This window comes from Anguilla rostrata, chromosome 8 (genome assembly GCF_018555375.3).
Source record: "Anguilla rostrata isolate EN2019 chromosome 8, ASM1855537v3, whole genome shotgun sequence".
Taxonomy (NCBI): domain Eukaryota; kingdom Metazoa; phylum Chordata; class Actinopteri; order Anguilliformes; family Anguillidae; genus Anguilla; species Anguilla rostrata.
This window is the reverse complement of record NC_057940.1, coordinates 17,689,390-17,703,678: the sequence shown is the minus strand read 5'-3', so window position 1 is coordinate 17,703,678 and position 14,289 is coordinate 17,689,390. Positions and strand designations below refer to the sequence as shown.

General features: G+C 47.0%; 1 protein-coding gene across 3 annotated transcripts; it reads left to right on the top strand.

Annotated features, from left to right (window-relative positions):
• The first annotated feature begins 778 nt into the window (after positions 1-778).
• On the top strand, positions 779-13,297 carry LOC135260995 (importin-4-like). 3 transcript variants are annotated; one of them, XM_064346798.1, is made up of 31 exons: positions 779-931; positions 1,013-1,131; positions 1,564-1,650; positions 1,747-1,826; positions 1,942-1,983; positions 2,422-2,551; positions 2,737-2,916; positions 3,110-3,175; positions 3,704-3,805; positions 3,989-4,072; positions 4,195-4,353; positions 4,592-4,645; positions 4,820-4,929; positions 5,509-5,617; positions 6,038-6,167; positions 6,688-6,801; positions 7,345-7,458; positions 7,575-7,698; positions 7,987-8,098; positions 8,852-8,976; positions 9,134-9,211; positions 9,374-9,431; positions 9,556-9,661; positions 10,750-10,943; positions 11,066-11,116; positions 11,272-11,397; positions 11,503-11,729; positions 11,858-11,990; positions 12,089-12,193; positions 12,516-12,585; positions 12,671-13,297. In XM_064346798.1, the coding sequence occupies exons 1-31, from the start codon at positions 871-873 to the stop codon at positions 12,799-12,801; spliced, it is 3,381 nt and encodes a 1,126-aa protein (XP_064202868.1). In that variant the 5' UTR covers positions 779-870; the 3' UTR covers positions 12,802-13,297. The 3 variants fall into 3 exon arrangements, with proteins under 3 accessions (XP_064202868.1, XP_064202870.1, XP_064202869.1); XM_064346800.1 differs by having other exon boundaries at positions 781-906; XM_064346799.1 differs by having other exon boundaries at positions 781-1,131.
• Positions 13,298-14,289: the final 992 nt, after the last annotated feature.

The following is a 14,289-nucleotide window of genomic DNA, read 5'->3' as shown; positions in this document are numbered from 1 at the left end:
TTGCTTAATTGTGGAGTTGTTTGCCTGAAGGACACGGATAAATAAAATCCACCTAGAGTGCACCAGTGGGCTGTATCACAAAGCAAGATTACTGAGTTAGTGTGATAACTGGACTGAGTTTAATCTGGAACAACTCTCTTTCACTTCAGTCTATGTAACAGATTTGGAAGGGTTCCAGGTTTTACTTGACAGTTATCCAGCTAATTTAGTAATCCTGCTCCGTGATACGGGCCCCAGCATCCCTTAAGCTTCAGTGAACAGGAGGTGTACGGAGAGTTAGATTTGCATTTTTTAATGTTTGTTTACTGTGTGTGGTTGTTAATTCACAAAGCTATGATTTTAATGTTTGTGGAATCCTATGCGTTGCGCAACAGTAAAATATTGATGACAATACAACTGAGACCCTATAAATGCTCTTGCAATCAATTTACAAGTGAAGTTCAGAGGGAAGGTTTCTGTCTTAAAATATGTAATAACATTAAAAGAGATACAACTTCTTATTATGCAAATATTATTTACAAATATATTCGTCCTAAAGTGAAAGATAAAGGGAACATCAGATAGAATTGTTATGGCTACGGAAATGATTATACAAATAAAAACTATATCCATTGACAAACTTGGCTCTTTGGCTGAATTTTATTTGACAAACAAATAATGTAGCTCAGTTTGTGTACACTTTATTGGTCCTCCGCTACTGACGATGGCGCTGTACATTGCAATAAGACAGCAGTAGTTTATTGTTACTATTGTAGCTTTAATTTTGGTCTCAGGAACTGACGGCAGATTGCTGCTTCTATGGTTTCTGCCCGGCGTGGCAACATGTGAGAGGATCTGGGGCCGCAGAGAGACTCCCGATTCCAGCCGCGGATGAAGCGTGTACCCCCGGCTGACAGATTAGTTGAAGTTAGGGCTTTCCTTGCTTGTACTGGTAATTTGCTAGGCAGGGAATAACAGCAGCACATTCGACTGTACGGTGCCTCCCATTTGCTTTGTTTTGCTTTTTATACAGGTGGAAAGTTTCTCATAAGCTTGTATTTAAAATCAAAGAATAAGCGAGTCATAATGACAGATGAACTGGAGCGCATTCTCACCCAGCTAACGCAGCCTGACAACGCCGTCATTCAGCAGGTAATCAGCCGGTTATTTCTCCAGCGCTGTGCCATCGCTGAAACGAAGTGTGGAGATCGGTCTGGCTATGCGAGACTAGCCGGTTATAGACATGTTGTTCTTCGTGGTTTAATGAACTCAACATGCTGTGGTCGGGGTTTGAGGAATTGTTCACTGGTTCGATGTGTTCATTCGACTCTGAAGTTAGCTATGGTGTGAAGTTAGTACCGAGCCTAGTTCAGGAAGTTTAACTAGCTCCAAGTAACCGTGAGAGACTGTTATTTCCACCTGAGCAGTCTATATCCATAAAGTTACACTGTGTAATCTTTGTGTAATTTGAGGGCCTTTTCTACATGTAAAAGCCAGCCGTTAACAGGCTTCATTGTCTTTCTGGATTCATGTGGGACAGAGGAACCTCAGCGTCATTTAACGTGTACTTGCATTCCGTTACAGGCCACGGCTCAGCTGAAGCTAGCTTTCAAAGACCCGGCGGTGATTCCTGCTCTGTGCGCGGTCATGACAGGCTCCCAAAACCCACAGGTGAAGACCGTGTCTCCCCTGTATAATACACAGTGTGATGTAAGGCTACCCACCTGGTCTATTGTAGTTACATCTCTCTCCCTCCTTCTGCTTCAGATCCGCCAGTCAGCTGCTGTGATGCTGAGGATGAGGGTGGTGAAGTGCTGGAAGAAGATCAGCCTGGAACACAGAGAGAGGTGAGGCCTGCATTGTGTTTATCATACAGACTTCAATTATTTGCTCATTTATACTAATACATGCTGTCTGTAAGTGTGGCATTCTGTAGCCTGTAACTTCTTTCTCATTTCTTAGTTTGAAAGCTGTGGTCCTACAAGCCTTCCTGCAGGAAACAGAGTGAGTATCTTTAGCTGTGGCTGTAGTGAAGATGGTTTCCCTTATATTTTCTGTATATCCAATGATAAAGGTTTGCATATGCTGCAGTGTTAGACTTTAAGGGACAATTGTTACTCAAGAATTTCGTCTTGTGTTTGAACCTTCTTTGTGGTGGGCGCATGGATACTTTAAAGTGAAGTGTTTTGAGTTAACATAATGGTAACCATTATGGTAGCTAGTAGGAAAAACTGTCTCTTATTTACCAAGCCTTTAGTCTTTAATCATCTCGCATCCTTGTGAAAACACATCCCACTGCAATGTGCAATCCTTTTGTTCCTGCTTACATCCCTGTTGAGCTGAAACGTCAGGTTTGTGGCTGAACTTGAATGCAGAAACGGGCGTGACCGTTCTTACTCTGGGCTGTTGACCGTGGCGTTCTGCCTGCTGATCTGTCCCCAGGCACACGGTGCGTTACTCACTTTCCCAGCTCAGCGCAGTGCTGGTCAAGCACGAAACGCCAGACCGCTGGCCTGCCCTGCTGACTCTACTCAACCAATCCACCAAGAGCGACAATCCTCAGGACCGTCAGGTACGCCTGCAGTCTGGCTGGGTAGCTGTAAAGCAACAGTTTGTGTTGACTGTGGTGAAAGGATGTAGGGACATGGAAAATTTGATGTGGCTGCTACGGTAACTGTTATGGGGTAGTTGTGTTTGAGACTCACACTGAGATGAATAGAGGAATGAAAGAAGGTTCTTTGTCATTCTTTCTTTTAGGTGGGCTTACTCCTCCTCAGTAAGGTGGTGGAAGCCAACCCAGAGGCCTTCAAGCCTTATTACCGACAGCTGCTGGAGCTCTTCGGCACGGTTCTGCAGGACCTGGGCAACCCCTCTGCCCTGTACTACAGTGTCCGCACCCTCACCTCCATCACGGCCTACACTGGCTCTGAAGAGATGGTGAGCAACACCAGGCTGTCTCCATAACATATCTTTGGTGTTTGGTAGGTGCCAGGTGTAGGGTTGTGTTGAATCTAGTGCAGTCAGTTCAAGCCATTGGAACCATTCCTTTTTTGAGGCAGTAGTTAGATGAGGCCCTGTCTCTGAGTGTATGTGCAATGTACAGGTATATTGATTTTGTGTCTGTTTCTAGAATTTGATGCGCTCCCTCATCCCGAAGCTAGTTGTTGCCATCAAGCAGCTCATTAAGGCAGACCAGGTGAGTACAGTCTCATGTGGTGTCAGGGTTGGGCTCATCGGTGCTGGTTTTGCACCGTGCCTTTGGAATGCACCACTAAACGCACAACTAAATGCGCCACTAAATGTTGAATTATGATATTAATATAGTGATGTATTAAAATGAAATATGCTGTGCTATTTTTAACTATTAACTAAGCCATCTTAATAAAGTCACATTTTTCACTAGCTTTTGATGTCAGTTGCAGTTTAGCTTTTTTTAGTTTTCAGAGAAGGTGAGAATGGCTGCTGTTTGCACATGACCCTGCAGCTGGCAGGGGGATTGCTAGGGTGTTTCCTCAAGAAAAATCAACATGAACAGGCACACACATTCAGTTTACGAACAATTGTCATTCATCCTCTGATACACCTGGGATACACACAAAGTTGAAGGTCTGTGCATATTTCATGAATCCCATGTTGGTTTTAAGTGGGAACTTTTTTAAAGAACAAAAGAATTTAAGAGTAGTTTTCAAAATAAGGTCAATTGTGTTCATGTGATGACATGCAGGACCAGGCCAGCGAGGCAATGGAGGTGTTTGATGAGCTGATGGAGAGTGAAGTGTCCATCATTGTCCCCCACATCTCTGAAATCGTCCACTTCTGTCTGGAGGTGGGTCAGAAGGCTATGTGTGTAATATTTTGAGCGGGTCCATGTTCTATTGCAACGCTTACCGCTTCATTTTGTTTATATAGCAGCTGTCGGCTCAAATGAACTATATGCTGCTTGTTTTTCATATGTTCATAGTGGTGAGTTAATTAGTTTGTGCTTATTTGTTTGTGTTTATCATGTTAGATCAGTGCAGACACGTCTCTTAGCGACTCCCTGAGAGTTAAGGCACTCTCCTGCATTGCTGTCCTCATCAGACTAAAGAGCAAGGTAATTACACTTCCTCTACCTCCCACTTACTTTCATTTCCCCCTCTTTCTATCACTGTCACTATCTGTCTTTCAGTGGACCTGCTGTATTTTGTTGTTAACCTGAATGTTTATATCTCACAGGTGGTTTTAAAGCAGAAGCTTTTAAGCCCTATCCTGCAGACAGTGTTTCCTGTACTCAGTGCAGCGCCCCCTCCTGGGCAGGAAGACCCAGAGGACCAGGAGCCAGATGATGATGATGATGATAGCGACAGTGAGAGCCCCAAACATTTTGCTGCTCAGGTAAAAAATGTTTCTGATCTCACCGGTGGTTCTCTCTCTCTTTCTGTCTCTCTGCTCGCCAGTCGCTCTGCCCTTCGCCATCTTGCTGTGTACTTACTTTACATAACATTTTACTATTTCACTGTACCTAAGATTTCACTGCTATTCACACTTTCCCAGTGTGCAGGTTTTGCTCTAGATCAGTTGGTCAGTGTGCCCTGTCTGTGTTAGAATGTGCTGGTTCTGTCTGTACCTGCAGGTGATCGACACCATGGCTCTGCATATGCCTCCCGAGAAGCTCTTCCAGCAGCTGGTCAGTGAACTTTTCAGTCCTGATATCTCCAAACGCACTGTGCTGAAAATGTATAAACTGAGAACCTTACTGGCATCATACATAGTGTAAACTACTACTTTAGCATGTTAGGGTATAATGAATCGTGAAGCATTATAGGTAGTAAACTGTATGAACCTAGTCTCTGTCTCTCAGATGCCCCTGACGCAGGCGTGCCTGGCCAGTGAGAACCCGTATGAGAGGAAGGGGGGGCTGATGTGTTTAGCTGTGCTAGCTGAGGGCTGTGCAGACCACATCCGCACAAAGTGAGTAATCAAGCGCTGTGTGACGCTGCTGCTAGCCTGTCCACCCTGGAGTCTGTGTATGTGTGTGTGTATGTGTGTGTGTGTGTGTGTGTGTGTGGGGGTGTGTGTGTGTGTGTGTGTGGTGTGTGTGTGTGTGTGTGTGTGTGTATGTGTATGTGTGTGTGTGTGTGTGTGTTACAGAAAGCCAGTGTGTGACGCTGCTGCTAGCCTGTTCACCCTGGAGTCTGTATGTGTGTGTGTGTATGTGTGTGTGTGTGTGTGTGTGTGTGTGTGTGTGTGTGTGTGTGTGTGTGTGTGTGTGTGTGTGTGTGTGTGTTACAGAAAGCCAGTGTGTGGCGCCTCTGCTGGCCTGTTCTCGGGGTCTGTGTGTTGGGTGGTTACAGAACCAGTGTGTACGCTGTGCTGTTCTCGTGGAGTCTGTGGTGTGTGTGTTACAGAAAGCAGGTGTGACGCCTTGCTGGCTGTTCTCGTGAGTCTGTTGTGTGTGTGTTACAGAAAGCAGGTGGACGCCTGTGGCTGTCTCCATGGAGCAGCGTTTCTCTGCGTGTGCGTTACAGTAACCCCGCTGTGTCTGTTCAGGATGCTGTCCTCCGTGCTGCAGACGGTGTGCAGGAGTCTGTCCGACAGCAATCAGGTGGTGCGCAGCGCCGGTCTCTTTGCCCTGGGGCAGTTCTCCGAGCACCTGCAGGTAGGTCTTTGTAGGAGCGTCTTTAAAAATTAAAGTGCACATTTTTATTCATTAAAAAGTAAAAAAGACAAGAAATAAAGTTTTAAATCATTCACGTATACCCTAAATCAGTTAACAGAGATTGCTTGGTTGTTGGGACGGTATGTACCTACCTTGTTTCCTCTAGGGAAGACCAATGCTTGTAAGCAACAAAATACATTTATTTCAGTGAAGATTTTAAATAAAAATATTTAAGCCTGTGGTCTGCCTCTTGGCTCATCGTGACTGCAGTTGTTCGTATATATTTCTGTTCTGAACAGTATGTGAATTAACATTATTCTTTTATTTATTTCTTTAGACCTAGTTTTTTATGTCAGTATGTGCTTGTGTTGGGTGAGACTCTTTGTGTCTCTGAACCTTTCTGATATCTGTGCCCTGCAGCCAGAGGTCAGTAAGTTCAGCAGTGAGCTGATGCCCTTGTTGCTTGGATACCTCTCTGGGCTGAACCACACCAAGACTGGACACGTCACAAAGGCCTTCTATGCTCTGGAGAACTTCCTGGAGAACCTGGGTTAGATTTCACTTTTAAAAAGTAAAATAAAATGTGTATATATATATATATATATAAATTGCTCTTAGATATTTTTGCGGTGTTAGGTTGAACTGGTGGCAGACGATGCTCAGACCTACACCAGTGTAGTTATCTCCACACCGTCAATACCCATATTTTAATACAAGTAATATAAAAGTTAAAAATAACTAAAAGTGCTTTTGCAGAGCTTGTTATAAGATGAATATAAGCATATTGTATCATATTCACACAATAGGCTAGTTAATATCAGATATAACCAGTTCACCTCTATTAGGCGATGTCAACATGGTAACAACATGACAAGCTTTCTGTTTCTCTCTCTCTGTCTGTCTGTTTCTCTCTCTTTGTATCCAATTAATTTTTTTAGTTTTTATGTGAGCTGGCTAACTGCATCTATGAAAGGCTGTTTTGCTTGCAAGTGATACTGTAAATTATTGACACAACCCTGATAGACACTGTTATCTCTCTCTCGCTCTCTCTCTCTCTCTCTCTCTCACAGATGAAGAGATCCAGCCATACCTCCCCACATTAATGGAGAGCATGCTAGCTGCTCTCACCACCTCAGACAACCTGAAGATCAAAGAGTTAGCGGTCAGCGCTATCGGAGCTATAGGTAACACTGCTAACCTTTTTCATTCACTACATTTACATAAATGTGCATTTAGCATTTAACATATGGTGTTCAGGGTCACTAGAAAAGACTGTAGGGTTGCTTTCTCTGCTTGTTTAGCAAAACGTGTACTTGTGCAGGTTCTCTTGCTGTCGTAGTGGGGTATCGGTAAGAATACACTGAGTCCAGACATTCGGTCTGATTATATGGTCCTGGTCTTGGTGATTTATGACAAGCATTGTAGGTAACATGGGTGATGTAGCTGATGGGTATGGGGGATGGTCAGCACAGGGAACAGACAATGAAATCTCCAACATATGGCCCTTTTCTACAGTCACAACTGATAGTAGCAGTCAGTAGGCAATCTTACAACATAAAGATGGATGGCATAGTAGATGTAATGGGGAAATAGAGAGTGGTATATTATTTCGAAGTCATCTTATGGAAGTCATTTTGTCAGACTATATTTGTGAGTGCATTTGTGCCAGTGTGTGCTTCAGACCTCCTGTGTTCTGGACTTAACTCCGCCTCTTGTGTATTTCTCAGCCAATGCAGCGAAAGAGATGCTGGTACCGTATTTTCCCCCTGTGATTGACAGCCTGAAGGGCTTCCTGACGGACATTCGCGATGAAGTGCGATCACTCCAGACACAGGCTTTAGGTACAAACTCCAGCACCACGCTCTCCATTTGTAACCTGAGTGGACACAACCTTTCCTTCTGAATGAGTGATCCCTCTTTCTGATGTCTCTCTCTCGCTCATTCCCCCTCTCTGTAGACACACTGTCAGTGCTGGCTCGTACTGTGGGGAAAGACGCGTTCGGGCCTCTTGCAGCAGAATGTGTCCAGCTTGGTCTGAACCTCACTGATGCCGTGGATGACCCTGACCTCCGCCGCTGCACGTGAGGGCCCTGTCTGTTTGCGTGTCTTTCTGAGTGTGAGTGTGCGAATGTGCGAGCGTGAGCGTGTGTGTGTATGAATGTGTGCGTGTGCGTGTGCACGTGTGTGTATGAGCATGTGTGTGTGTCTGAGGTTTTGCTCTCTGCTCCTCAGGTACAGCCTGTTTTCTGCTGTGTCCACAGTCAGTCCAGAGTGTGTGAGCGTGTGCGCGTGCGCGTGTGTGTATGAGCATGTGTGTGTGTGCGTTTGCGCATGCGTGTGTGTCTGAGGTTTTGCTCTCTGCTCCTCAGGTACAGCCTGTTTTCTGCTGTGTCCACAGTCAGTCCAGAGTGTCTGACTCCCCACCTCTCTGCCATCACCACCATCATGCTGCTGTCTCTCAAGTCCACAGAGGGAGTCACGGTCAGTCTGTTTAAACCAAGGCAGGCCTGGTCACCTTAGGGTGAATCAGTCCAGAGAGTCACAGTTAGGGTTGGGTTAGGTAGTCCAGAGAGAGTCATGGTTAGGGTTGGTTTGACCAGCTAGTCCAGAGCAAGTCCTAGTTAGGCTGAGGTCAACCCGTTCATAGACAGTCACAGTTAGGGTTTTCCAGTTCAGAGAGAGTCACTGTTAGGGTAAGGTTTGCCAGTCCAGTGAGAGTCACCGTTAGGGTACGGTGAGCCAGTCCAGAGAGAGTCACTGTTAGGGTACAGTGAGCCAGTCCAGAGAGATTCACAGTTAGGGTATGGTGAGCCAGTCCGGAGAGAGTCACTGTTAGGGTATGGTGAGCCAGTCCAGAGAGATTCACAGTTAGGGTATGGTGAGCCAGTCTAGAGAGAGTCACTGTTAGGGTATGGTGAGCCAGTCCAGAGAGATTCACAGTTATGGTATGGTGAGCCAGTCCAGAGAGATTCACAGTTAGGGTGTGGTGAGCCAGTCCAGAGAGATTCACAGTTAGGGTATGGTGAGCCAGTCCAGAGAGATTCACAGTTAGGGTATGGTGAGCCAGTCCAGAGAGATTCACAGTTAGGGTATGGTGAGCCAGTCCAGAGAGTGTTAGGTTAGGGTTAACCAGTTCTCAGTAGACATTGTGGGCAGTGTAGTTTCAGCCATGTGAGTGTTGAGAGTTTTGTGTGACACAAAATGTTTAAAATTTGTCTGTGTGGTATTATTCAGACCCACCTTGAGGAAGACAAGCAATTTGTCCTGCTTGATGATGATGATGAAGAAGATGATGAAGCAGTGGATACGGCTTTAGATGAAGATGGGGAGAAGGAGAGCGACGCCAGAGACATTGCTGGGTGCGTTCGTCTTCCTGTCTGCCTGGTCATGTGACTGTACCGCTTCCTGTCTGCTGGGTAAAGTGACGGTGTAGCTCTTTTTGTCTGCAGCATGGGGTCCTGATTGAGTGAAGCTCATCACTGACCCTCTGTACTTTGCCTCTGTCTCCCCCTGTAGGTTCAGTGTAGAGAACGCCTACATCGACGAGAAGGAAGATGCCTGCGATGCTTTGGGAGAGCTGGCCTTCAACACTGGGTACTGAGCCCCCTTTAACTACCCACTGAGCCCCATTTAACTACCCACTGAGCCCCCTTTAACTACCCACTGACCCCTTTAACATACAGACTACAGAGGTACTAGTGTACAGCATAGAATTGCTGCTCCCTGACTCTTGTGCTCTTTCTTTCTCTCTTTCAGCGTTGCCTTCCTGCCTTTCCTGGAGTCCAGCTTCCAGCAGGTGTTTGAGCTGCGTGATGTAAGTGTGGTGCTGAGGCTGTGGTTTGGGTTGTGTTGCTGTGGCAGGTCTGCAGTGCTGTGGTTCAGGGCGAGATGCTGTGTTTCGGGGTGTCTTGCTCTGATTGGCTCGCTCTGTCCCGCAGTTCCCCCATGAGGATGTCCGCAGAGCGTCCTTCGCGGCCATGGGCCAGTTCTGCAGAGCTCAGCACAAAGTGTGGCAGGAGAATCCTACAGAGGACAACTACCAGGGTACCTGCTTCTCTAATGCAGAGTGCTCTGTCTGTGTAGTGTGTGTGTGCAGTCTGTCCCTCTCTAATGCATGGTGATCTGTCTGTGGAGTGTGTGTGTGCAGTCTGTCCCTTTCTCTATTGCATGGTGATCTGTCTGTGGAGTGTGTGTGTGCAGTCTGTCCCTCTCTCTAATGCAGAGTGCTCGGTCTGTGGAGTGTGTGTGTGCAGTCTGTCCCTCTCTCTAATGCAGAGTGATCTGTCTGTGGAGTGTGTGTGTGCAGTCTGTCCCTCTCTAATGCAGAGTGCTCTGTCTGTGGAGTGTGTGTGTGCAGTCTGTCCCTCTCTAATGCAGAGTGCTCTGTCTGTGGAGTGTGTGTGTGCAGTCTGTCCCTCTCTAATTCATGGTGATCTGTCTGTGGAGTGTGTGTGTGCAGGCTGTCCCTCTCTAATGCATGGTGATCTGTCTGTGGAGTGTGTGTGCAGTCTGTCCCTCTCTAATGCATGGTGATCTGTCTGTGGAGTGTGTGTGTGTGGTCTGTCCCTCTCTAATGCAGAGTGCTCTGTCTGTGGAGTGTGTGTGTGCAGTCTGTCCCTCTCTAATGCATGGTGATCTGTCTGTGGAGTGTGTGTGCAGTCTGTCCCTGTCTAATGCAGAGTGCTCGGTCTGTGGAGTGTGTGTGTGCAGTCTGTCCCTCTCTAATGCACGGTGCTCTGTCTGTGGAGTGTGTGTGTGCAGTCTGTCCCTCTCTAATGCATGATGATCTGTCTGTGGAGTGTGTGTGTGCAGTCTGGCCCTCTGTCCATATTGAACCCCATTTAAGGGGCAGTAATGCCATCCTCTTAGTGTCCATGGTTTATTCCACACTGCACACGCATAAGCAGGTTGAATTTTCAGTGATTTCAATATATTGTTTCAGTTGCAGCAAGTCCAGTGGCCATTTCAAGCCAAGTTTAGAAATGTGTGGTCCAACCAAATACTTTAGCGGGGTTTAGGTTATTTTACAGCCCCAGCAGGAGTCCCCTGTGTCTGAGGCTGTGTGGAGCTGAGGTGTGTGTGAGTGTGTTGTGGCTGAGCGAGAGATTGAGCGGGGGATCTCTCTTCCTCAGCCCTGCAGAAGCTGCTGTCGGTGGTGCTGCCCTGCTTCCTGGAGTCCGTGCGTAAGGAGCGCGAGAGGCACGTGGTCATGGCCGTGCTGGAGTCCATGAACGCCGTCATCAAGTCCTGCCAGGGGGAGGCGCTGCAGGCGCCCGGCAGGCTGGCGGAAATCAGCCACGCCATCCGCGACGTGCTCAAGAAGAAGGTGAGTCGCCAACGTCGAGGAGGGCGAAGGGCGGCCTGGGCTTCCCCGAAACTCGCTGTGCTGAGCTGCGTCCGACGTTCCTGCTCTGACCCAAATAAAAGCGGCTGTTCTGCCCTCCGCAGACGGTGTGTCAGGACGGAGGCGGTGATGAAGGCGACGATGAGGAGCAGCAGGTAGGACTCTCGCTTTAACACAACGTTGGGCGTTTGTTAAAGGCGGGCTGCCTTAGTGACATTCTGTGCGTGTGTGTACGTGTGTGCGCATGTGTATATGTGTGTATGTGCTTGTGCGTGTATGTGTGTGTGTGCGCGTGCGTGTCTCTTGGCAGGCGGAGTACGACGCCATGCTGCAGGAGTTTGCGGGAGAGGGCATTCCTCTGCTGGCGTCGGCCGTTCCTGCAGACACCTTCTACCCCTTCCTGAACGAGCTGCTGCCCCTCATCATGAGCAAGGCTGTGAGTCTCTGTCCCGCCCACCTTCACTGTCGGGATCTGCACGGTTCAGACTGCCCTCATCCATATCACTCCACCCCTAATTTTGTCCTTTATCGCTATCCGTAGAAATCCTCCTGCACCGTGGCTGACCGCTCCTTCTCTCTCGGCACACTGGCAGAAATTCTACAGTCACTCGGGGGTGTGGCCGGTGGCAGGGCGGTTGCCGGGCGGTTATCCAATCGGTTACTGCCTGTGCTAGTGGCCGGGGTGAGGGACAGTGACGCAGAAGTGCGCAATAACAGTGTTTTTGGACTGGGATCCCTGGCTCAGGCTGCTGGGCCAATCATCACACCGTATCCTCCCTAGTAACCAATCAAATGCTCAGGACATTACTGTGCGTGCATGTGTTGCGTTGCTCAAAGTGAGTGTGTTTTCCCTGCTGTTGTTGTCAATCTGACATCCCCTTGACTCCGTGTCTCAGAGACTATCCCATGATGCTCTCCTTGTTCTCATCCCTTATGACCAAAGAGTCGGACAGGAGGGTGATTGACAATGTGTGTGCTGCCCTGTGCAGAATGATCATGAGCAACACTGAGTGTGTGCCGCTGGAGCAGGTACTGTCTTTCTCACACGCACACACACACACACACACACACACACATACACGCACACACGCTCTGTGGGGCAGGGTGTGACCCTCTGTCTCTCCCAGGTCTTCCCTGCGCTCCTCTCCCGCCTCCCTCTCCAAGAAGACATGGAGGAAAATAAGACCGTGTTCAGCTGCCTGGCCTTCCTGTACTCTAACAAACCACCAATGGTACAGCCGCCTTGACTATTACACTACCAGCTGTACCACAGCACAGCTATAGACGCATCATAACATCCCTGTACTAAAAAACTACCCCAAATTACTGCAGCATCAGAGTACACCTCCATAAACTAGCCCAGATAACCACACTATTTGTGATCTGTAACTACCTAAGATTACTGTCCAGGATTTTCTTATGCAGATGATATGGCTCTTGCTTGCATAATGGACATATAGAAATGGTTTGCACAGGAAAGTAAAGAGATTTTAATGGTGTGAGTGAAGGCAGCTGTAGTTTTCTGGGCAACACAAAATGCTGCTGTGTTTTTAGGTTGTGAGCAACATGAAGGCCATAGTTTCTGCATGCAGTCAGACCCTGGGAGCCAAAGGCCTGGATACAGGTGAGTCTTAATCTGCGTACACTTCAGTTACATTGTTCACTCTACACACGATTGCTGACTGTCTGTCATGACTGGTGTTTTTCAGATACCCAGAACACCATGCTCCAGTTGCTAAGAGATATTGCTCAACATCACACTCAGGAGTTTCAAGGAGCTGTGATGTCACTGCCAACGGAAAAGAGGGCCATTCTCACAGCAGCCGTCACTCAATCATAGTCCTTCCTCTCACAGCTTTCCTTGTCAGAGAAAGCCAGTGGTATTGAGGGGGAGGGGTTTTGTTTTTCCCTCATGGACAGAAGGACAAGGACACATCCACCGCAAGTGACTTCAATAGGCCACAGACATTTACACTTCAGCACTTCAAACATAATACTGCAACTCATTCTCTCCTATAGAACCTAAGACTAGTTATCTTCTTTTTTTTGCTCCAACTTCTATACTATTACTAATAATAATGATGATTATTGTTATTATTATTTTTTTTATTAATAACCATTTGTAGTGTTCTGTGTAACCAGTGTTGACAGGTGTGGAGAATTGGCTGAAATGCAATAGAGGTGGGTGTGTTTGTGTTAATATTGCTCGAGTGTACTATTTGCCGACTCTGCACTTGGGGTTTCATAGTTATGGAGTCTCCAGGTTTGAGAGGAGCACTTGAGTTGAGCACCAGTGAGCTTCACTCCAGAGAAATAAAGTCACTTGTGAGACTCTCCTTCAGGCTTGGATTGGTCTTTTTCTGTGGCTCAAGCCCTGTTTTTTTATGGGTAAGGGGGTTCTTGGTGACTTGTATGTGGGCAGTGGGTATGTTGTTCTTTTTATTCTGCCCCATTACCTATATTTACCTGCTCCTGGTGTGGTTCGGCTACATACAAATTTTGAAAAAGTTGCAGTTTTTATTGCTTTGAGTTTAGCATCTGTTGCCTAATGCCTGTGTTTGTCACACTGTAAAATAACTGGGGTCAACCACCCTCTACACACTGCAGGTTTCAGTGTCTGGTCTCAGTCAGATGGCAGGGTTGTCCAGTGCATGAGTACATTTCAAACCAGCGGGCCATTGATTCTAGGCCCAAGACAGGACATTCTTGCCAAGGAATTTGATCTGAATTGCTCCTGATGTTTATCCGGTGCTTCTGGGGAAAAGGTAAACTGTCAAAGTCTCTCTGGATATGGGCTCCTGGTATTGGAACGAAATTAAATGGGTAATGCTGCAAATGGTGTCTGAAGCTGGTGCTTATACAAATGTCAGGTAGGTCAAGATATGATTGAGCTAGTTAAATAAGAGCAGAAGCTGGCACAAAATCCTGGAACTAGTGGGTCCTTCTTTTGCTCCCTTGGTGTAATGGAAATCGTGGGAGTCTGGGTTTGCTTGCAGGCAGGGACCGATGTGACCAAAACAAAAAGGATAGTTTCAAAGAGTTTATTTCTTCCGTGTGCTGTCCTAGCACATAGATTAGTTTGAATAAAGGGGTTTTCAGCTTTGGTTCTCTGTTAAGTCCCAGTAATGTTACGTAACCAAGCAACAGACGTGTGTGAGTTATAAATACCTGCACTTTTATCAACCCACCCAATCCCATCCCTGACAGATTCCACTGATCTGTATTCTGGATGGTTCTCTTTTGCCACTACCATTTCTTCCAGAAACCATCAATATTTAAATGCAAGTGTTTCTGTAACTCACTTAAAAGCTTCGGCCCTTCTGATTTG

What these genes read in the sequence shown, in the direction of transcription:
- LOC135260995 (XM_064346798.1), top strand. Translation starts at nt 871, where the DNA reads ATGAAGCGTGTACCCCCGGCTGACAGATTAGTTGAAGTTAGGGCTTTC. An exon ending in CCAAACATTTTGCTGCTCAG is followed by an intron (nt 4,354 to 4,591) that starts GTAAAAAATGTT and finishes CTGTACCTGCAG; the next exon opens with GTGATCGACACCATGGCTCT. An exon ending in ACTCTAACAAACCACCAATG is followed by an intron (nt 12,194 to 12,515) that starts GTACAGCCGCCT and finishes CTGTGTTTTTAG; the next exon opens with GTTGTGAGCAACATGAAGGC.